At 40.4% G+C, this 23455-nt stretch overlaps 1 protein-coding gene across 1 annotated transcript in view; it reads right to left on the minus strand.

The window, feature by feature from the left end:
• Tm9sf3 (transmembrane 9 superfamily member 3) overlaps positions 1-23455 on the minus strand; it is a 52790-nt gene that overhangs the window by 13081 nt on the left and 16254 nt on the right. Inside the window, exons 3-10 of the mRNA NM_001427812.1 lie at positions 22552-22674; positions 21325-21485; positions 20128-20205; positions 14668-14799; positions 12850-13016; positions 9015-9109; positions 6252-6382; positions 890-1029 (exon numbers count right to left, since the gene is read on the minus strand). Of these exons, the coding sequence (NP_001414741.1) occupies positions 890-1029; positions 6252-6382; positions 9015-9109; positions 12850-13016; positions 14668-14799; positions 20128-20205; positions 21325-21485; positions 22552-22674 (1027 nt within the window). The remainder of the gene's footprint in view (positions 1-889; positions 1030-6251; positions 6383-9014; positions 9110-12849; positions 13017-14667; positions 14800-20127; positions 20206-21324; positions 21486-22551; positions 22675-23455) is intronic.

Here is a 23455-nt window from a genome sequence, read left to right on the forward strand (position 1 = left end):
TTAATTCAAAATCAAACAAATATGAACCCAAGGTGTTTCTGGCAGTGCTCACCCATGTTGCACCATGGGACTTCATTGACCCTTGGTCCTTGATGTCACGTAGCACTGACCAATGCTATCTGAAACACGGCTCAGATTCCAGTCTACAGTGTTACAAACTGCAATGTTTACTATTCCTACAAAGTTTTCTGTTTATAGGAAGATAATGGTTTAGTTATGGAAAACAAAAGACTTTTAATGTTTTCCTTTTATCTTTTTTAGCACAGAAGTATCAAATTAGTGTATCTTTGGATTGTTTTGTGTCTCGATCTTAACTCATCTGTCAGTTGGTAGACATATATGGAAATGAACAGGCCAACGTTTAGAATACAGTATCTGGAAGGAAAAGGAGGGTATAAACTAGTGGTTGGCACATCTTTCAGCAGTTGAGAGGCTTTCAGAGTTTGCTGTTGATATGGCCTCGTCGTAACGACTGCTCTGTCTACTCTGATGCTGGAGAATAAAGGAAGTCACAGCTAGTACGTGAAGACTGAGTACGGTTATGTTCCAATAAAACTTTATTTACACAAACAGGCAGGGCCGCATTTGACCTGCAGGCTTAAAGAACTGTTGGAGCTTTACTTCCCACCCACCTCTACACACTAGTATATTTATTTATCACATTCACATGTGAATGGCACCAACATTCAGATGGCAAAATAAGGGCATAACTTATTATACTCTTTACAATAAGGGTTGATGGGAAAATGAAAATGAACAAATTCTTAAACTTATATAATCATTTGCATAAACACAAGCACAAACACTGCTTCTAAAGTTACATGCACATAAGAGCCGTAAGAACTTATCCACTGTGACAACAATCAAATAAGCATTAGTATCTCTTTACCATTTTTTCTCCGGGATAGGACGAGGCACAGCATTGACACGACAAGGGAAGTTGGGCTGACCTGACAGATTGCGGCCCAGTATTGTACCAACGAGATTTAGAGGAAGGATGACAAAAAAACAGATGCAACAAACGGCCACCTGTAAGTTAAATAAGAATGTGTGTGGTTACTCAGAGAACAAACCACTAAGAAAAACAAGTAAGAGAAAAAAACCCGAAAACTCAAAACCTGTGATCACAGAGAAAATGCTAACTTCCAGTAAGGGCTAAAATGGCACCAGGAACACTCCACTGGAAACAGGAGAAAATGTTCATGTGGATCAAAGACAAGGTGAACTCTTTCCCACCCTCAGCTCGCACTGTGCTACACTTCTAGGCTGCCCTGAAAGCACCTTTAGATCTCTCCCTGCCAACTGTCATGGTTTTTACTCATCTACTCCTTATCTTTCATTATTTTAACCAAGTTTCTTGATTATACTTTACTGAGCTCCTAATACGCACAAGGAGTTCCCCGAATGCTAGTCCCCTACGTAGAAGGTGAAGAACATTGAGAGGTGAGGCTAACTTTCCATGAGCACACAGCTAGTACATCCAGCCCAAATTTTAAATTCAGATTTTTTTGGGTTCAGGGTACTTTTCTATAACACCTTAGAATATGAACAGAAACGTGTGCATGTGTTTATATAAAATAATCCAAATGGTACACTGCCCATTCAAAGTCTAAAATCATAGAAAAGTCATAATTATGAAAACGTCTATCTTTGTGGTGTTTTTAGAGGACACAGGCATACGTTCTCTGGAGAGTATCTGGTTAAGACATCTCCACTGTGAAACAGTTCTACAGACAGAACTGATTAGCTCTACGATCTCAATTCTACAGTTGGGAGATGAAGTGAGGAGCTTCGTGGCCTTGACTTTATATCTTCCTGCCTCTGTCACCAGTTGCTAGAATTTCAGGGTCATCACCTGAGAAATGGATCACTGCCAGCCATTATTATATGCAAGTGTTTCTCTGGTTCCTGCTCACAGCAGATGATTTCTATAGCCTCATTTCTAAACTCCTATTTTATGACTTTATTAAAAATCAGAAGTCTCAAATCAAGCATTCTGATCAATAGATCCCATAATCAGGGTACTACCAACTCGAAGGTCTAAGAAACCTGTTAACTGTCCAGGTTCCAACATGCTGGCTTATAACTCTTATTCTATTTCTAGAGTTACTTAAGGTCCATAAAAAGAGAGTACAGTTGAAATGAAAAACATGCTGCAGAAAGCTAATGTCGTTAGAAAGACATTAGAAGAAAACTACAGACCAGTATTTCTCATATAGACACAAAACCGAATCTAGGAGGAGCTTTATTAAAGAAATACAGGACCAACGTAAGACCGCATCTCCAAAAACGCAGGATAAAACTGCTGCAAAAGCCAACGTTCATTCCCAAGAGTACTCTGATGAACCAGGAACAGCAGACTCCACTACCTGCGGAAGGGCATCTAAGACAGGCAAGGGCTACATCTTCCTTAAAGGCAGAGCTGATGCCCTCCCAACTCTGCAACAATCTGCACTTGCCTCGCCTGCTCAATACTGTGCTAGAGGTTTGGTCACTACAATGAGAAAGTGACAGAGAGAAGAAAAGAGGAAGGGAAAGATGGAAAAGAAGTAAAATTTTTATTCATGGCCAATTTTAAAATATAGGGGAAAAATACACGAAACCAACTAGGACTTAAAAGCTAATTTAGCCAGGTGTGGTGGTGGATGTCACTGATCCTGGTACTTGGTTGGTAGAGTCAAGAGGCCAGGAGCTCAAGGCCAGCAGCGACCATGTATGAAGAGAGAACCTGTCTCTGAATAAACAAGTTTAGTAAGAAAGGACCAGTGGAGGGGCTCAATAGGCAAAGGTACCAGACACCAAGAGTTCTGCCCCCAGAACCACACGGCAGGAGAGAACCAATTCCTGCAAGTTGGGAGTCTGACCACAGTATCTTGGTTACTACAACTTTTATACATTTTGGAATGATTCTTTTTCCAAAATTGATTTGGTTTCTTAATAATCTTTGCATCATATTGATTTCTACAAAGGACTTTCTGACTGGGTCTGCACTGAATCTATCTGTACCTTTATTTGGGGAAGAACTGACATCTAAACAGGATGGATTAGAAATGCAATGCCTCCTGACTTACCATAACTTTTCTCAGCACTATTTGACTCAGATGTCAGTGTTCAGGTTTTGTACATCTTTTGTTAAACTTATCCCTAAGTATTCAGTTTTTAGTGCAGTTTGTACACAGTATTATTTTATAAGGCAATTCAGTTAAGAAGGTGACAGAAGCTCCCCGTGTCCACCGTGTCTCCATCTGTACCCATGGCATCTGTCAGCATCTGTCAGCAGGTGACCCAGAAGTGCCGCCAGCAAAGAGAGCCTTCCACCAGAGGGCGCTCTGTGCAAAGATAACTCTACTAATCTCAGGGCATCAGAGCTGCAGAATGTCTAAAGCACAACATGCAAAGAACGCTTGCTGCTGTTCAGTTTGGCAAAAGACTCCCTAAATAGAACAACTATAAGGTCAAACTGGAAAAAAAAAATCTATCAATATACTGCTCTTCAAATTTAGTGATTTTGCCCTTAAATAGAAAATTAAAAGGCAAGCCCTAAAATAGTAGAATATTACTGAGACTATTGATGCAAAATACTTTTAAGAGAAGGAACTTCTACCTCCAATGTATAAAACACTCCTCTCATCTAATAAGGGATAGCTACTAAAACAATAAGGGCAGGTGGTTCAGTGGGTATAAGGTGCCTGCTGCCACATCTGACCACCTGCATTTGATTTCTGGAACCCACACAGTGAAGGAGAGGACAACAGACCTCTTCCCACAACTTGTCCTCTTCAGGACACCTGCACTTTAGCACAGTCATGCTCGCCTCTCCACCACCACATGCACGTTGAGTGCACACACAAATGTAAAAAAAATACGATAAGGCCAGGTGTGGTGTTGCACACCTTTAATCCCAGTGCTTGGGAAGCAGGTGGATTTCTGTGAGTTCAAGGCCAGCCTGGTCTACATTTTGAGTTCTACCTAAACCCTGTCTAGAGGGAGAAAGGGGAAAGGAGGCAGAGCACAAGTCTTTAACATTCATTAAAGAGGATGTGTATCCAAATAAGCAATCCTCTCCCACAAAACCTTCAATGTGACTGAAGCGTACCAGAGAAATGAGCTCTAGGCTCACTGGCTGGGCTACATTTCAGAGGACTAACTGCACCAAGTGCAGGGACTGATGCAGAACAAGTGGAAATCTTTCTTTTAAATTTTTATGTATATGGGGGTTTTGCCTACACGCATGGCTGTGCACCACCTGGAGAAACTCATTTTGACAGAAGAGAAGAAAAATATAAAAAACAAACCCAATGAACAGAAGACATTCTCACCATTAACAGTATGACTACTACACACAAGCTTTGGAGTTTCACCCCATGCAATAATAACTGTGCCCAATTTTCTACTTAATTCCTTTGAGAACTGAACAGGCCTCAAAATGAGAAATCAACACAAACCACCCATTACCCTTACCAACTATTCCATTGCCTTGGAGACAAAACAGAACTCAGGATTTATGGGTGTGTGCTGAAGTGAACACTGTTTAGAATGGAAAGATGACTGGGTCCCATGATACCCTGCAATTCTTAAACTACAACTACGGTTCTTTGAAAACCTGTAATACCAAATTCAGCATCTGAGGCTTAACAGATCACACAAGATTTCATATCTACAACCCTTTCTCAGAATGCCCGGGTAAGCCTGTCCTGCCCCCATTCTCAAGTGATATAAAACACTCACCCCAAAGGCCCTTGTGGTTGAAGGTGTGGCTGGCTCCGAGCTGCCAGAGCTAAATAATGACATACAGTCTAGTCACCTGGATCGCAAGGGCTCTGGTCTAACCAATATATCAATCCACTAATGGATTAATAATCTGCTAGCAATACTGGTAGCAAATAATGCTGTGGAAATGCCAGGACTGAAGGGGTCATGGAGAGAGATTAAGGCTTAACACCATGTGGCAGGGGTTAAGTCCCTGAAAAGGTCAACAGAGGCCACTAGTGAAGGTACAGCTTCAGGATTCAGCACACTGGAGACATCCAAAGAAGATCAGCAAGTATGGAGTAGACCCTGACTGAGCCACAGGACAAGCTGGGCATGCTATGATGGGAAGCGCTTTCCAGCATGGAGCTGCCGCATCTCTTTAGAGCCCGGATCAGTCTCAACTTCTGGACGCTAAGCTACAATATTTGATTTACACTGCTAGACTAGGGAGGTTTACTTTAAAAACCTGGTTGTTCCTATGCCCTGGTTCTCTCTTTTTGGAAAGTATATAACATGGTTTTGATTTTATGGGAGTCTACAGTTAAAGAGACTTGATTTTAAATGAGACATTGGGCTTTTAAAGTGCTAAAGTTTTTAAAGAGGGTAACATTTAAAGGTATGCTGAATTTTACATTTTAATAGTAGTCAATCTTAGGGAACAAGAAAGAAAAGATTATGATTTAAAGTGATAATAGAAGGTCACTGTTAGCCTCAGTTGTTCACGTTAACACGCTTGAGAATAATCTCAATTGAGGAACTGTAGCCATCAGACTGGCCTGTAGGCATTCCTGTGCGGCAAGCAGTTAGTACTGGGTTGTATAAGAAAGACAGCTGGATGTGAGCCCAGAAACAAGCCAGTAAGAGCATTCCTCCACGGTTGCCTCCTTAGACTCCTACCTTGAGACCCTGTCTGCCCCGGCTTTCCTAATGATGGGTTAGAATCTTCAAGTCAAATAAACTCTTTTCTTGGTTTTGGTCAGTATTTTATCACAGAAACAAAAAAGCAACTCAGAACACTAACCGCTCACGCTTCTTGGTATTATTATTTCTTTAAAATATACTCACTCATCAGTTCTCTCCCATTTCTGGTTAAAAACTATGAAATCAACTTTTCTTTTTCTTTTCCTTCCTTCTTTCTTTTCCTTTGTTTCTTTGTTTTGTGACAGGGTTTCTCTGTGTAGCCCACACCGTCGCGGAATTTATTTTGTAGACCACATTGGTCTCAAACTCAGAGATCTACTGCCTCTGTCTCCCAAGTGCTGGGATTAAAGGTGTGCATCACTGGCTTAAAATCAACTTATTTCACAGAATCAAGAAAACGTAGTGAACCTTAGGTTTAATGTAACCAATAGTTTTTGGAGCCTAGCAAAAACTTTGAGACTCAACAGGGACTGGTTGAAATTTCAGAACACCCAATAGGAGGGGACTCTGGAAGGGCATCAGGCCTTGTATTAGAATGGTTGTAAGCATTGTTTAAAATTAAAATTCAAGTGACTCACCATTGTTCCAAAAGGAATGGCTCTAGAGGCGTGGTAGTAAATGGCTATAAAGTTGATGAAGAACGCAGTGCCGCACACCATGGCTGGGATTAGGAACGCCCCGATAAACATCTGCTTTATCCATCGCCTTCCTGAAAGAACGAGAAGCTATCAAAAATTCAAGCTACATAAGCAAACATGCACTAATGTTTAAACCTGATATACAAATAATTATTTCAAATCAATGACCTAATAAAGATCAGTCTCGCTCATCAAATCCATGTGGCAGGCACAGTTTACAAAGGAGCCCCTTTGCAGTGAAGAGCAGTGAGTGGTCACAGTCCTCTGATGTCACTGTATTCATCCTGCCACTAAACTCTCCTGTCCTTCCGTATGTCATCTGTTACAGCTCAGATATAAAACTATCTTCCTCTAATTCAGATTCTGTCACACATTTTTCATTTTTGGTGGTGGAGTTACCACCCCAAATCTTAACATAACATTCCTCCAAAGAAACTCAATTCTGAACTTTCTCTTCTAGATCATTTTTACAGTTCTTCTTCACAGAAGTCTCATGAATCCTTCCTTTCCCATGGCCAGCATTTGAAATAATGAATTATAGGGGTGACAACTAAAGTGAAACATTTGTCCAACAATGTTGTGGTTTGCCCTGAAGTAATCTGTATTTTGATGCTAATTCCACTGCCCCAAGGACAGCTGCCTAGTCAAGTTCTCAAAACTCAGGTGACTTCACCAGAACCACCTCCCCATTGAATTTGTAAAGTACAGGAGAGGTGAAGGAAGAGGAGGAGACTAGGAGAAAAAGGAGACAGGAGGGAGAGAGGGGCTGAGAAGCCGTGGCAGGACAAGATGGCAGGTGATGTTAAGATTCTGCTCTGTGTATTTACAGGTTGTTATTAATGTTCTCAAGGGATGGATGGTACCGGGCTTTGTATGTTTAAGTGGGCAATTATATCTTACCAGTTGGATCTAAGATTACTGTGTTGTGTGTTCTTTTATGTGCGGGTTTGAGTGTAGGAACGTGTGCGGCTGGGCTGTGTTTCCGCCAAGATATCTAGCAGGTATCTTGGGGCACCGAGGTGTAGACCCAGCGGACCTAGCGGGTAAAAGACAACTATACCATTTTATTTTTATATTTTTACAACAACACAACCTTTGAAACTGCAATTCCATCCTAGCAGGTAACAATCCTTCCTGCGTGCGCACTGCTTTACCCTCACTGCAGACACATACAAATCTAACTCCTTGTCTACCTGTGGGTCCCTCCTCCCCACGTCTCACTCAACACAATCAGCTGCTCAGACATCTGTGCTGAGCTCTACTGCCCCTCACACCGGGAGGCTCCAGGCTGTGCCCAGGTTCAGACTGGATCTAGAACACTATTTATTCTGTACGCTGGGGTCACTGAAAAGATCAGAAGCCACACTATAATGCAAACCTGAGATCCATGATATATTCTCAACTCTCTGAGCGGACTTCTTCACTGAATTACTAGCGATTATTCAGACAAAGCTATCAGCACACAGTCTCAAGCAGAGCATGAGCTTTAAAGTGTACTTTGTAAGATCTGACATTCCTAGACCTAAGCGTGTCAACATTTAAGAGCAGGTACAGTACAAAGAAGTGTGACGAACTGTTCTAAGCTTACGGTCAGACAAAAAGCAGACTCATATACGGACGTAAATACATTCATATTTTAACAAAGCTGTTTCTGCTGTGGTGACTTCAGAGTCATACGCAAACTTGCATAGCCTAACCGGTTCCCAGTCGGACAAGTTACACGACATTAAGAGCCCTGACTTCCTGAGGATATTATCCAATGTGGCCACACTTACTTCCTATACCTGATGATAGAGCTGGAGTTTGAACATCTAAGTAAAATAGTCAGAAAGAGATAACGATATGTATACAGGCCACTGAGAGAACTACCTAGACCAAAGGCACTTGACCACATTCTAGCCAGTAAAGTCTACAGAACAGGCAGCGGTAAACATGGCCATCCAGGAGGGTTTTAAATGATCCTATGCTCTGACTTCCTACGACCTATAAAAATTTACAGGTTTCTACAGCCCGGGATAGTCTTGAATTTGTGGTAATCCTGCTGATTCAGCCTCCAAAGTACTGGGATTGCAGCTATGTGCCACTGTGTCCAGACCTACACTGATTTTACTGTGAAAAATCACAGTAGATAAGGTCTTTCAAAAACCTTCCATTTGTAAGTGAAAATATGCATATTTATCAATGCAAGTACCTTTCTGACCCTCAATATTACAGATCTAGAGTGAAGGAACTTTCATCTGAGAAACTGTGACACAAAGTAACAAACCTTCATAAGGAGTCCTTTGATGAACACTGTTTTCTAATCTCCTACCACTGCCTACTAGCCGTAGGCACTAGACAAACTTTTATATCCACCCATGAAAAGTAACTTTAAGGATGAATATAAGGCAGGCTGGCCTGGAGCATATCTAGGGAGCTAGGTACCTCAAAGTAACATAACATCGATAATTTAAAGTACTCTTGTACATGTCCTTCGAAGCTAACTTCACAATGGAGAAAATCTATTAATTATTCATAATTTCAGGAAATAAAGCAAGTTCCCACGAAAGCAATCTGGAAAACCTACCAGGTTTGGTAGCAGTTACACACATGGTATAACAAGGGCCTGTACTATCTGTACACCCACACTGCCCACGTAAAATTTCAAATACTTCACAGTGGAAGAATACCATCAGAACTAAAGACGCAAGACTGCTAAGTTACCTCCTTGTCTAGCGTACAGACTTCCTCCAAAGTACCCATTCACTGGAGATGTAGCAGCATAGACAAATATGGCTGTACTGAGCATTGATCCCCTCCTGCAAAGGCATGAAAATGTTATTATAAATTAAAACCAAAAATAAAAAAATGGAGTCTGTCCCCTCAGAATTACTTTAATATCATAGATCTACTTAGCAGAAATAGAAAAACATCCCATCCTGGATTGCAGAAAGCCTTAAAAGTATTCTCAGTCAAAGGTGACCTGAAACCATACCAAGGTCGGTCTACTTCTGTCTAGTCTACAGCTGAACTTGTAATACAGTCTAAACAAACACTTTTCAGGTCTTTGGCACCAAGGGCAAGCTGGAACTAAAATTCTATTTATAACTCTAAAAAGCGGTTCCATCATTTGAAACAGGATAACTGGCTCAACACTGAGAATGTGCCTACTTACTAGAAATAAAATTCAAGTAGGATAGTTTGTATTAAATGCTACTATTTTAAGTGATACAGCATGCCAAGACTCACTTTTTTCTGTAAAAATGATTTTTAAAAGTATCTACTGGTCCCCAAGGCAACCTTATGTCAGCCTGACAATCCCTAACCTCTTCCCAGTAACGATATCTAAAGAACTAAACCGACCTTCATGCTGAGTAACGCAATTTAAAAAAAATATTTAAAAATGCCCATTTGAAAAGGAAAATATTACAGTAAATGACAGTATAATTTGCTGTAAAATAAAGTATTTATATTTATTAACACCTACAGACGTCAGCCCCCTAGTTCTGCAGTACGTAGCATCTGTTCGGACACCTGTGCCCTTTTCCCTAGTGGCTGCTACAGTAGGTAAGTAAGTGAATGTAAGGCACATCTCAACAGTGAAAATAAAAATACTGCAGGATTTCATTCTATCCATTGTCAACTAAATCCAAGTGTTAAAAATTTGTCATTCTCAAATGAAAAGAATTACAGATCCCCAAATTAATTATTTTTAAAAAAATCAAGTCTGTTTTTCCAAGAACCCAAACATCGTTAAGTCCTAATTTATTCCTTCCACACGAAGACTAACAGATACGACCCATTGTCTTTATAAATGTGTTTGTTAAAGGCAGATATAAATGTCACTACAAGAGAAGGCAAAGGCTGGTTTAGTGTAAGATGGGCCTATACCAGGCAGAAGTCCTACCAACAGAAAGAGCTCGAAAGGGCTGGCCTAGAGGCCAATGACTCCAGTTGTTTACTGTCTCCACACAGGATGGCTTTAACATTCAGATCTTTTGTTTCTTTGTTCAAAAATACTCTCCAAGCATTTGTCCCCACCCTCCAAGTAAGTCATGCTCATTTACACTGAACAGTCCACCATGGCAGCCAGTCTCAAGAGTGGCCCAGAGGCTAAAGAGCTGCCTTGCTGTGACTCCCTCCCACTGAGAGCACAGGTGTGGGGTTTATCACTGGCACCACAGTGACACTGTCCTACCTACACCTTCCCAATGCTTCTCCTCTGACTTTCACAGTGACCACAGGGACTATTAACATTAGCTACCCTTTATCCTTAAGATCATTATGTCACTGGAGCGATCATCCCAACTTCATATTCAAATGTTTCAGTTTCTCACTATTTCACATTGCTTCATCACTATTTTCATTTCCTTAACACTTCAAATTAAAAACTGAAATACAATCACCTGCATACAAAACCAGTTTATCACGGTTTAGTAGCAATGTGTAATTTAGTCAAATTACTTCACCTCTCTGGACTTTCTCTTTCCTGACTATAGGACAGAAATACAACAGCCTTCATACAGGATGGATGTGTACACTAAAGATGCATGTGACAAAGTAAAACCACGGGACCCTGATGTCATCGGTCACTTATTGATCATACCAACACTGACAGCTTCACCACTTCTAAGTAACTGAACACACACCACATAAACACAACACCTACCTATTGCAGTAACCGTCAGAACACCACAGGACCTGGCCCTAACCCTACGATAAAACAGTAGCTTCTTATACCTAAAACCTGAAGGGCTTGGGCTGGAGAGATGGCTCAGAGGTTAAGAGCACTGACTGCTCTTCCAGAGGTCCTCAGTTCAATTCCCAGCAACCACATGGTGGCTCACAACCATCTGTAATGAGATCTGTGCCCTCTTCTGGCTTGCAAGCATACACACAGGCAGAATGCTATACGCATAATTAATAAACCTTAAAGCACCAGCAACACTGAAGAGCTTTAAGTTACAGGAAGTATGCATGAAGCAATGCTGAATTCTAACATCATTTTGAAAAGCAAATCAAAGCAAAAACTAGGATGCTAGGAAAGTTCCTCTTCAGCCACAGGACTGGACAGTCAGAACAGAACGTAAAGCATGGCTGCTGCTTTACAGATTTGAAATGCTTTCCTCCTGTTCAGGACTCACCTCACCCTAAAATATATCAGACCCTAAAGCATGAACTGCTTACTCATCGCGACCCTGCAGTGTAAATACAGTTTAACTACTTTAAAACGTGGCAAAGCGAGGGCTAGATTACAGAAACAGCGCAGACGGCTTTGAGAAACAGCCGTTTTGGTTAACACAAACTCCCATCAGTTACTAAACACTAACTATTCTACATGAGAAGTCTAAGCATTCAGGAGGTTAGGATCTAGTCCTCTCGAGGAACCATCTGGCAGAAGAACAGCAATTTAGTATATGGTTAAGTTTTTTTGAGAAGTATTTATTATTTTTATGCGTGTATGACCTGTGCCTGTGTGGACATGCACACTGCAGCACACAGGAAGTCAGAGGCAGGACTTTCCCAACTCAGTCTTCTCCTTCCCAGTGGGACCAAACAGGGTCATTAGGGTTGAGGGGAAACTGATTTTTTTGTTAACCTGCTAAGCCATCTTGCTGCATGGTTAAATATTTTACAACTAAAAAGCAATTCTTTCAGCAGTACAAATTTATTATTTTTTCATGAAATGCTATTCATAGGTAAGAATGTACTATGAATTGAAATGCAACTGGAGTTTATTGACAGAGGACATCGCGGGCTGCTGCAGTCTGAAGCCTGCAGTATAGTGAGTCCACCCCAACACCACAGTGCATTTCTTTGCACACTCTGTGGCTCTCTGAAAACAAGGTGACAAAATCATATACAACAGAGTCCCAAGCTTTCTGTTACTGACTCACAACTTTTGGCAAAGTGGGCTAGCAAAATAGCTCAGCAGGTAAAGGTGCTTGCTGCCAGGCCTGACGATCTGAGTTCAATGCCGGGGACACATGGTGGAAGCAGAGAAAGGAAAGTCGTCCTTTCACTTCCACATTTGCTGCAGCATGCACATGCCCAGACACATACATTTGAGCACCCAGGAACACACGCAAATAAATAAATAATGTAATTTAACAAAGTTTGGCAACGGTTTTGGTTGCTCATAAAAAGCATAGCCAAAACTGTACAAAGACAGATACTATCTCAGGCCCTGAAAAACAATACTGTACACAGTTTCACTCCCGCCGTGGTCTCGGTCCGAGCATAAATGCGATGTATTAATTTTGTAACTGAAATTATAAAGATCTGGTTGAATCTAAAGAAAGGGCCAGTTTCCTTTTTCAAACAGCTTTAGACTAGAAGTAGCCTTTGCCTCTCTAAATGGCATAACCACTGTAACTGGAGCACAACTGAAAACATTTAGAATTAAAGATTAAGATCTTTCTTCAATAATGGCACAGGTAGTATTAAAATAATAAAATTTCCAAAATAAGCAAATATTTGATAATGACTGACTTAATAGGTTACAATGACCAAAGGAACTATTCACACCAACAAAAGATGAGGAGGGGCCAGCACTTACTCTGTGTATAAGTCCTCTATCATGGCAACAATAATAACAATGAGAGACACAGCAAATATCTGACACCCAGAGCCAATGAGGGAGGAGAATATCAGAGGGTGGCTTGACGGTCGGAACACATCTCCATGCACTTGCTTCCAGCCATACTCGTCTCCCAGGTCTCGGTCCTGCAGGTGTGGACAGACAACACGAGCCCATTCAGAATCAAGGGGAGCACACACAGGCAAGACGTGCAGTTGCAGACCCCTCTTTTCACACTTTTTTAAGAGTTCAAAATACCGAGAACAGACATTTCAAAATTAAAGTAACTCCTGTCCTAATAACACATAAAGAATGTCATGTGCTCTATGCTGAGGTCCATGAAAGTAAAAAGCGGGAGGAGAAAAGGAGGAGAAAAACAATGTGGAAGAGTAACGGTCTCTCTCCTGCCACTCACACACGGTGAGTGAGGCTCACCACCACCAAGGGCCAAAGACACAAAAGAAAATACATTCAGACCAGTGCTTGCCCTAAGAAACAGAGAAATGCCCTTTATAGCCCAAAGTAAGTATTTGAATATGGTATTTAGTCATGTAAAGCTTTTTCTAAAAATCCATACTGAAGTTCAGCTTGAATACCCCAATTATCCTTAATTTCGGAAGCAAAGCTTCTTAAGGAAACTACCTCGGAAGGAAATACTTCCTACCATCACAGTACATTTAGCATGTTAGAATTGGACACCTTAAACTGCTTTTCAAGCTTGCTTAATGGTGAGATGCGCCTAGGTACAAGTATTCTATGGGACACGTTTTTATGTTGTGATTTAATAAAAAGTTAAAAATAAAATCTTTGAACCACTAAACTAAACGTGTACTAATCCTTCTACTCACCCCTTAAATTAACTCAACACTTAACATATTTTAACAAGATATCAAAACTAACCTAGGTTTCTTTTTTTAAAGAAAAAAATGACTGTGAAATCAAAAGCTCTGAAAACTAAGTTGGTGACAGAACTTGGCTGGAGAGCACACGTCTCTCTAGCTTAAGAGAACATTTAAGTTATGTTAGGGAAAAAGAATATACTTAAATAGAACATGATCCTAGATCCCACAGGTAACGTTATTACAACCGTTTTTAAACTCTGTAGTGCTGGGGATTAAATTCAACTAAGGAGCTTTCCCACTGAGCTATATCCCTAGAAAAGTAAGGCTCTTCTCAAGCTCCCGGACTCTAGCAATCCTCCTGCCTCAGTCTCCTGACTACCTGGAACTATATGTATTTGCTATTGCATCTGGCTTTAGACCCTTTAAACCTAAGAATTCTGAATTCTGAAAACTCATCTGTCCTTACCGACTTTAGATTAGAAACTCTAATCTAGATTCGACATGAAAATACAAATGGCTGGAGAAGCAGGGAAAGTCTGTCCATCTGAGATCAACTCCTAGAACCACCCATGTAAAGACAGAAGGAGAGAACTGTTCATCAAGCTGTCCTCTGACTTCAACATACATGTTCTGGCATGCATGCCAAAACATGCACATCATGCGCACAGATAATTTCTTTTTAATCTTTAAAAATATATATATATCAGGGTTTGTAGAAATGGCTCAGTGGTTAAGAGCATACACTCTTTACCTCATGAAGAGGACCCAGGTTCAATTCCCAGTGCCCACATCAGGTGGTTTGCAACCACTTTTAACTCCAGCTCCGGGGAAATCCAATACCTGTAGTCTCTCTAGGCTTGCACACACACATATGAGCATCCACACAATTAAAAGAAATAGAATGTAGTATATGGGATAACTAGCTTTTATTAACTATAGAACAGTGATCACTCACCATGTCATCCATTTCTTCTTCTTTACTGTATCGGGCATAATCTTTTCTTAAAGTTCTCATTAAAATCATTGAAACTAATCCCACTAAGAAGATCACCATCATGAAGGAATTAAAAATTGAAAACCAGTGAATCTAAATTAACAAAAAAAAAAAAGTTACCACTGTGAAATATCAATTATAAGATTCATGTTTCATGATATCAACTGTATATTAACAGGAAAAACCGACCATTTTTCATATTGTATATAAAAATCTAAATTTCAGACACATGGGAGATAAGTAGCCAAAATGAGGGGCTGGCCTTTTTACACCCAACTTCCATGAAAGCACGCTATCATCTACACAGACTTCTCAGGTCAGATTTACTAACCAACTATTATTTAGCTTTAAGGCATACACAATTCAACTTTACATGGAAAGCACACGGACAATGGAATCAAAAGCAAGGTTCTAACTTAAGTCCTGCAGTGTTTCTATGTGGCTTCAGTGTTCCCATGAAGCACCCTGTGCTGTGAGGTGGAGTGGTGGTGAACACAAGGGCCCAGCACTGTCTGACCACAGCATGGAAATCTCTGACAATACTGTAGCCCCACCCCATCACGGCAGGCCACTCTGGACAAGGCTTCCTTCCAGAAGATGTTTCTCTTCTTTCAGTTAGTCATGCCCTATCACACTCTTTCTCAGGTTCTTCCCCAAGGAGTCACCCCAGTGGCTACAGAACAATGAGGTATTCCTAACTCCTCAGTGTTCTCAAGGCCTTTGACTTCATCTGTCCAGATTCTGGCCTAGAGTTACACAGTACTACTTCATCTCCAAGGACATCTTAGAACTCGGTATATCTGACTTGAACTACGTCTGTGGTTTGCACACTTCCTCTGTCATTTATATTTTAACCTCCCAAAGGTCCTTGAAGGTATTTCTGAAGTTTCCTCCTCTTCAAGTTCCCAGGGCCTGCTTTCTCTGGTCTTCTACCATCCAGTACAACATAATTTCTGAGATGGATCTTCCTAGGATACATACACTGCTTTTTTTCTTTTTCTTTTTTTCCCTCAAGTCTTTTTCCCACTGGGCTACAGATCCCATTCCTACTGAGTGCTTCCTCTTTATTCTGTACTGCTACCCACGACCCACAAACCACCACCACCCAACACACACCACCGTCTTTCTCCAGCTCAGCAGTTTTCCTGTACAGTGAGGACTGATTTAACTTGGCCTGTGCACTAAGGCAAGAAGTAGTCCTGGCTCTGGGACCCTGCCTGAGCTCTGGGGACAGGACAAATTCTACAGCCATGACTCTTCCTGAAAAGCAGATCACCCAACTGGCTCTGCCTCACACAAGAAACTAACCTTCCTTCCTTCTTTCCTTTATAACTTACCTATTTGGGCACCTGCTAGAATTATAAACAAAACAATGAATGCCCTTTTTGAAAATGTTGAAAAGGGGGGGGTTGGATATTTAAGTTTATTATAAAAGCACGACTGAAATCTTGTCTTTTCTTTTTTTTTTTTTTTTAAAAGCAGTCTGCAGTAACAGGCCTTCCCAATGGGTTCATGTTTCTATTTCCATGAGTACTTCCTAAGTCAGCACAAGATCTGAAGAGTAACAGGAAAGCAGAAGAGTACAGTATGTGACAGATTGCTACTACACTGTGACTACTCACGCCCTATGCTGTGACTACTCATCTTTAACAGTGCCTACTCCATTTTTTTCCTATCAAAACTCAACCAAACTTTTCAAACAAGACTACATTTCTTCCCTCACTTCTTCATAATTTGGATCTCAATAATGCCCCTGCAGTGAACTTTTATGGGGTTATTTTTACATTTTTTAATTTTTAAATAATGCGTATATATGTGCAGGTCAGAGGACAACTTGTAGGAGTCAGTTCTCACCTTTCATGTGGGCTCTAGAGACTGAGCTGAAGTCATTAGGCTTAGGGGCAAGAACTTTTACCACTGCCCCAGCTCACTGACCCCTGCCGTAAACTTCTAAATTGACTGAGCAGCTGGGTGATCTGTCCTCCTCCTCTCTGCCAGTCTTAACTGTTGCTGACACTGCCATCCCAAGTCACTGACTGCCACTTCAGTTTCATCTTTCTCTCCACTCTGTTCACCCTTGGCCGACTTCTCCTAAAGCTCCAGCCTTGGTATTCAAGCACAACTCAGACACGTTCCGCCTGCTTCCCAGTGATGCCGCTGGAAATGCCTTCAGCCCTTACTTGTTCACATTCCCAGCTTTCATACAGCTTCATCTCAGACTTCCACCCACCCCCATAACTTCCACCTAACGCCTGCGTGGCATCTCAGGTTGGGACTGCCCTCAATACACGCTCACCCCTCACACGTGCGGCTCACTTCTCACCCTCTAGCTTCTAGGCTGGAATGGACATTTGGATTTGAACATTTACAATGATCTCCTTCCTCCCTGCTCCTTAACTGTTCATTACACTTATTAAACCTAGAAAAGGGTTTCAGTTTTAATTGTATATATGTGGCAGCATATGGATACACACATACATGTGTGGGTGCCTATGGAAGGCAGAAGAGGGAACCCCAGAACTAGAGTTACAGACAATTGTGAACTGTCAGACAGGGATCCTGGGAACTGAACTCAGGCTCTCTGCAAAAGCAGTAAGTATTCTCTGCAAAAGCAGTAAGTATTCTTAACCTCTGAGCATTCTCTTCAGCCCTAATTATTCAACTTCTGTTTTCCTTCCAAATTGATTCCTTCCTCTACACTCCCATGGTATAAACCTCACCCCTCAACAAGTCTAATTTTCTCCTAATCGGTCTCTCACTTCTGTCTGATCTCTCTCCTTTTTTCAATTTTTCAATGTAGTAGTACAAAGTCATCAGACAAACCTTCCACAGTATAATGTTCATTACCACTGCTCTATTACATTTTAATATAATATAATGTTAATTACCACTACCCTAAAACATGCAGAGCCCAATTTCCTCAGATTCATCCTAGCAACATCCCAGGATTCTGTCCTTGCTGTAACATGGCCTTCTACATCTCCATCAACCTTTCCTTCCCCATACCCTACACTCCCAGCAGTTCTCGCCCTGCTCACTGACCAAGGAGAGCACATCTACTTCCCCTTCTCATCTTTCATGTACTTTCTTCTCACAAGTGAGTTCTATTCCTTTGTAAATTCTCCCTAGTCTTTAAAGTCGAAGTTAAATGGTCCATTCTCTGCTACAGAGCCCCTCACTTACATATTGCAGTTCACAGAAATTCTGCTCTGAGCTACAGGAGTCCCTAGAAAACAACACAGGGTGTACTGGCTTGTACAATGAGGACGGGCAGATCGTTACTTGGGCTAATGTGCTACAGAAGTGAATGAATGGGAAAGGCAGTCCTGCCTCGCCTACTCATCCTGGGGCTTCAGGGAGGAGACATAAGCTATGGCCTTTTCTGAAAAGACAGACGATTGACGATTGTTTGGCTTCATTCTTCCCTCCACCAACAGTTTATTAATTTATCGTGTGCCCATTGGCATTGCAAATGGAACAATAACGCATCATACTTTTCAAAGGCTATGTAAATTTATCATAAAAGTGTCACCAAAGATTTAAAAAGCAGTTTAAGATGAAATGGAAGCTGTCTCCCAAGCCTCTAACCTTTAGTCAACTGCTCAAGATTTTTAAGTGAAAAATTTTATATATTCTTAGTAATAAGAAAGGTATGCCTTAAATGCTGAGACTTCCCACATAGAGCTAAAAATCATTACATAAAATAAAGCAGAGAAAAACAAGCACCCTATTATTGCGTGTGTGTGTGTGCGTATATACACATACTGCTCTCAGAGAAGCTGATGAGAGAACAATGGGTTATCAAGAGGCTGAAGAGAGCAGGAGAAGAAAGGTTGGGTCGAAGTTAGCCAAGAGTACAGGTTATAGGTAGGTAAGAATGCAATGTCCTAGTTTGTTTACACACACAGTGTGCTTTTCTTCTGTAGGTATCTATGTGAAATTATGTGAAAGGTTTCTTTTATAGGTATCTTCTTTTGTAGATAATGATAATATATATTTCAAACAGTGACTTCTGAATATTCCTCTAGAAAACTTTTATCACATTTATTTCCAGTGTTTATATAGGTATCAGACAACTTCTGGGAGTGAGCTCTCTCCTTCTACCATGTGGGCCCCAGGGATTGAACTCAGGTCACTAGACCTGGCAGCAAGCTCCTTTACCTGCGGAGCCATCTCATCGGCCCCTATGTTTCCAAAATAACAAAATGATAAAATATTTGAATTTGAGAGAGTATGTTTAACTTGGCCGAAACAATGGATAATGTATATATGTACTATAACATCAGATGTTACCTCATAAATATATAAAACATGTTTTATGTATCAGTTTAAAAATATAAACTCAAAAGTATTCTGAGGTTCCCTGTTATTTCCTAATCTAAGAAATATGCAATCTAAGGTATAAACTTTAAACCAATTCCTATAATAATGCACTATCAATAATCTAAACTTTCTAACATTCCTTTGGCAAAACCCTAAAAACTATACAATGCAGAATAGCCTTAAAATTTTTACACCAAGAAAATACTTATTAAAAATAATAAAGCATCTCTGCCCAGCTTTCTGTCTAGGATTTCTGTCTAGGTATAAACCAATAAAGCAAAGATTACTGAGCCTACCAACTGCACTCCACTGCCCCCTAGCGTTGCTAGTCCTAAGTGTCACCCTCTGTTCACAGCGGGTTTTAAAACCACTGGCGATGAACAAGGAACAGCAGCAGTGCTGCCCTGACCTGAGCATGCATTCCCAGACAAACCCTGACCTAGACGCTTCGTCCAACCTCCATGTGTTGGTGAACAATGAGGACTACGGGAACATTTCTTCCCTTCCTAGGCGTTCCCAACGGAAGGATTTCCACTGGCAAAACCTCCGCTGTTCTCTCATCTCCTTCCCAAGAGATGCATCCAGTCTGCTGCTGCTTCTTCACACTTACCAGGGCAGGTGCCCGTGAGAAGCCTGTCAACAGTTCATCAATGTAGGGTCCGTCTAACTCTGACCTCCAGAACTCAGAACCCATCTGAACATAGCTAAGAACCACAGTCTCCAATGTTACCATCACTTGTAATTAAAGTGCTATTTTTGGCTTCCATGTATTGTGATTTTGCCTGTATACCTCTTAACTGGCTTACACCACACTATGAAGCAAGCTAGTTTTATTATTCCTTTAAAATTCCCTATCATTCTTATGACTTTAGGTTTATAACTGAAATCACCTTTGGTGATATCTTGGAATGCACAGTCCTTAGCACAACAGCCCACAGAGGCATTTCAAAGATATGTAAAGATGCTCCGTGTGAAGCATATATATATACACATATATATACACATACACACACACATACACATACACACACACACACACACACACACACACATACACACACACATACATGCTGTATCTTAAACAGAAACAACACCTACCCTGTGTTGAAAAAAGGATGGATCAAGATATTTATCAAATCGATCTTCAAATTTTACATCTGATTTTTTCCATTTTACCTGAAATAAAATCCCATTTGAAAATTAACACCAATAAATGACTAATAATCTGATGGCAAAACTCATATAAAAGTCAGAAATACTGACATACTTCAAATTAAAATTAAATTATAAGAAGGCACTAACAGTATCATAGGCTTAGTTTTAAGTTTTCTATTTTATGTGCATGGGTGTGTGTCTGTGTCTGTGCACACACATGTGCAGTGCCAGCAGAGGCCTGCAAAGGAAACCAGATCCCCTGGAACTAGAGTTAAGATCCTGTGAGCTGCTATGTAGATGCTGGGAATTGAACCTGGGTTCTGTAGAAGAGCAGGCAGAGCTCTTAACCACTGAGCCATTTCTCCAGCCCCACTCTGAGAAGCTGTATAATATGGCTTTCTTCAAATGGGTCATTTCAGCTTTCAAGGACTTAGCAGTACTGCTGACTGAAGTACTGACTTATACATGTGTTAGGACTAAAACCAACTCACGTTACAAATATTCAAACCAATTAAAATAAGAATACATACTTTTTTATCTTTAAATTATGGTTCTATGACAACTATTAAAATCTTTATATAGTTATGTAATAGTTACTTATATTGGGTATACATGGACAAAAAGAATTTTTGGGATTGGCTGTAAGCAAAGGGATTCTTCTCAATGACCAGAAAAATAATTGACAAAGATAAAAGTCTCCTTATATTGGACTTCCTCTCTGTCTTCCACCATTTTTAAGCAAGAGGAATAAAATCCCTTTCCAGTTGAGAACGGACCCTGACAAGCTCTTATCAGACAAAGCAAACCATAGCAATCTACACCTACCCAACGACTCTCATACCACCTTTGTCTGCAACAGCAAAGGAAGAGAAAAAACATGAACTTCTCCAACCTAAAAGCACCACCAAGATACATGGCTGAGCTGTCACCACCCAGTGCCAATGGCGACTGTTACAGCAGTGGTCTTTAGACCAATGTGTGGCCTCCCATGCCACAGATCTGAGGTTCTTCCTCTTCTTTAGGAGAGTTAATGTAGATACATTGAGGAATTTTGTTTCATCTAATTTTAAGACATATTTTATTTTCTAAAGCTTACAAATACAACCATTTCTTCCTTTAAACAACTATTTTAAAACTTACCGAGTATGACATCTGTATTTTAGTATTTGGAACCAGTTTGACCTTTCCTTCACTAGTTAGATTAACATCAACAATTCGATTACCATTAAAGCCTATTTCAAGTTTTTTGTAGGTCCAAAGATAGTAATCTTCCCCATTTTCATCTGCTTCACCAACAATACCTACAAAAGAAAAAACACTTTATACAAGGTAATACCACCTACTATTCAAAACACCCAGAAGCAGAAAGTTCATTAAATGCCTTTTACAAGGCAAATGTGTGGGCCGGCCTTCTTAGCAAACATGCCATGGTCACACCAGCACGAAATGAAGAAGAGATATTCAGCAGAAATGGTCACAGATTTGACTCTCAGAGCTCACTGTCCTCACTAGCACCTCTGCTGCGGCACACGGCAGGGTCTCACTGTGTAGTGCTGCTGGCCTGGGACTTGCTATGTAGACCAGGGTAGCCCTGAGTTCACAGAAATCCTCTCTGCCTTCTCCTCTGAAGAGATTAACTTTCTTATAAGTCTCCTTAGCCTACCTAACGTGCCCAGTCAGTTTTGCTGCAGATGAACACAATGATCAGCTAACAAATGTAAGATTAAAAGATAATTACTTATATGCAGAGCATATGTCTAGAGAAAAGAAAAATATTTGTGATCAAACATGTTGCCTATAGTAACTACCTATTCCTTGCATTTAAAATAATTTAATTATTTAAGTTATTTTTAGACTATACCTACATTTGTATTAATCATATTATGTCTCTTCCCCAATAGGATGGACAAGCAGGAGCTAGACAAGAATATTTCTTCAATATTGAATGCTTTGGTAAATAACAAAGGAACTGATAAGTAAAACATTCAACAAATTACCATATCCCTAAAAACATCCTCCTACAGTGTCACATAAAGAGGTAAATTTCAAAAACCCTATTCAGACCCTCCAACTACATTTAAGAGAAAATAAACTGTGAAGAAGCTGGGGAAGAAGAAAATTCAGATTAATCCAAATGCCTTTGAATTCCTTGAGTCTGAAAGAGTTTCACTGTATTAAACCTTTTATTTTGAGAATTTCCTGTAAGGTCTGGCAGTATCAAAAATGCCTCCAGCAGGAGAAAGCCATAAAATGAGCATTAAAGACTATTCTGGGCAAACACTAGAAACACGTTTCCATCATGATCTGGAACAGCCACCTTAACACACTGCTTACTTGAAATCCTACTTCGTACCAGAGGATACTTACCCCATATTGGTAAGTCATCTATGTACATCTGATACCAATAGTGATTCTTGATAGCATACACAAATGCATCTCTCTTCTCTTTATCTAAGTCAATTTCACAGTAAGTACCTGGCATCACATCATCTGCAAAGGAAAATTTACAAATTAACCCACTGACTTGCAAAATAGTTACAGGAAATACAGCACAAAAAGAAAAGTCAGCATCTGCTCAAGTTAATTCTATTCTCAATAGTTCAACCTGCTGATAAGCATATGGGAGCTCAGTATGCTATCCCTCCCAACATTTTATATTTTCCATTACCTTATAATAAAGGATTTTGACCATCTTTATTTTCAAAGGTTGCCTTACATGAGAAACTCCTCATGCAAAGAAAACAATCCAAGAATGATAGCAAAGACACTTTAAATAAACTGATAATAAAAACAGTCAACACCGACGCTTATGGAACATGAGGAAATTTTCACTTGCTGCATGGAAAGGCTTAAGGACAGGCGCCTAGGCAGAGGTAACAGCGTGGCTTAAGGTCACTCGGATACACATTCATTCCAATGGCACAACCAAAGTCATCAGAGGCCGGAGCTCTTCATAATCATTAAGATCACAAGGCTAGCTTCTATCTAGGAGGCATCTCTGCTTATAAATCACTCAAAAATACCCTAAAGATGAGTCAGTTTCATTCTTGATCACTTGCAAAAACAGTATTCTCATAGTTGTGCTCAGATGGTCTTTTATTTCTAATGCTTCAAACTCTGTCCACATTCTACATAACTGAAAAACGAGCTGAACAATCTCTCACCATAAATCACTGGTTGAAAATGACAACAGAATATACCTCCCTCAAGTGAAGCACAATCTACATTCTGAGGAAGATGTAACTAAGATTTTAGCAATGCAAAAGTCTTA

The sequence above is a fragment of the Rattus norvegicus genome, chromosome 1 (assembly GCF_036323735.1).
Source record: "Rattus norvegicus strain BN/NHsdMcwi chromosome 1, GRCr8, whole genome shotgun sequence".
Taxonomy (NCBI): domain Eukaryota; kingdom Metazoa; phylum Chordata; class Mammalia; order Rodentia; family Muridae; genus Rattus; species Rattus norvegicus.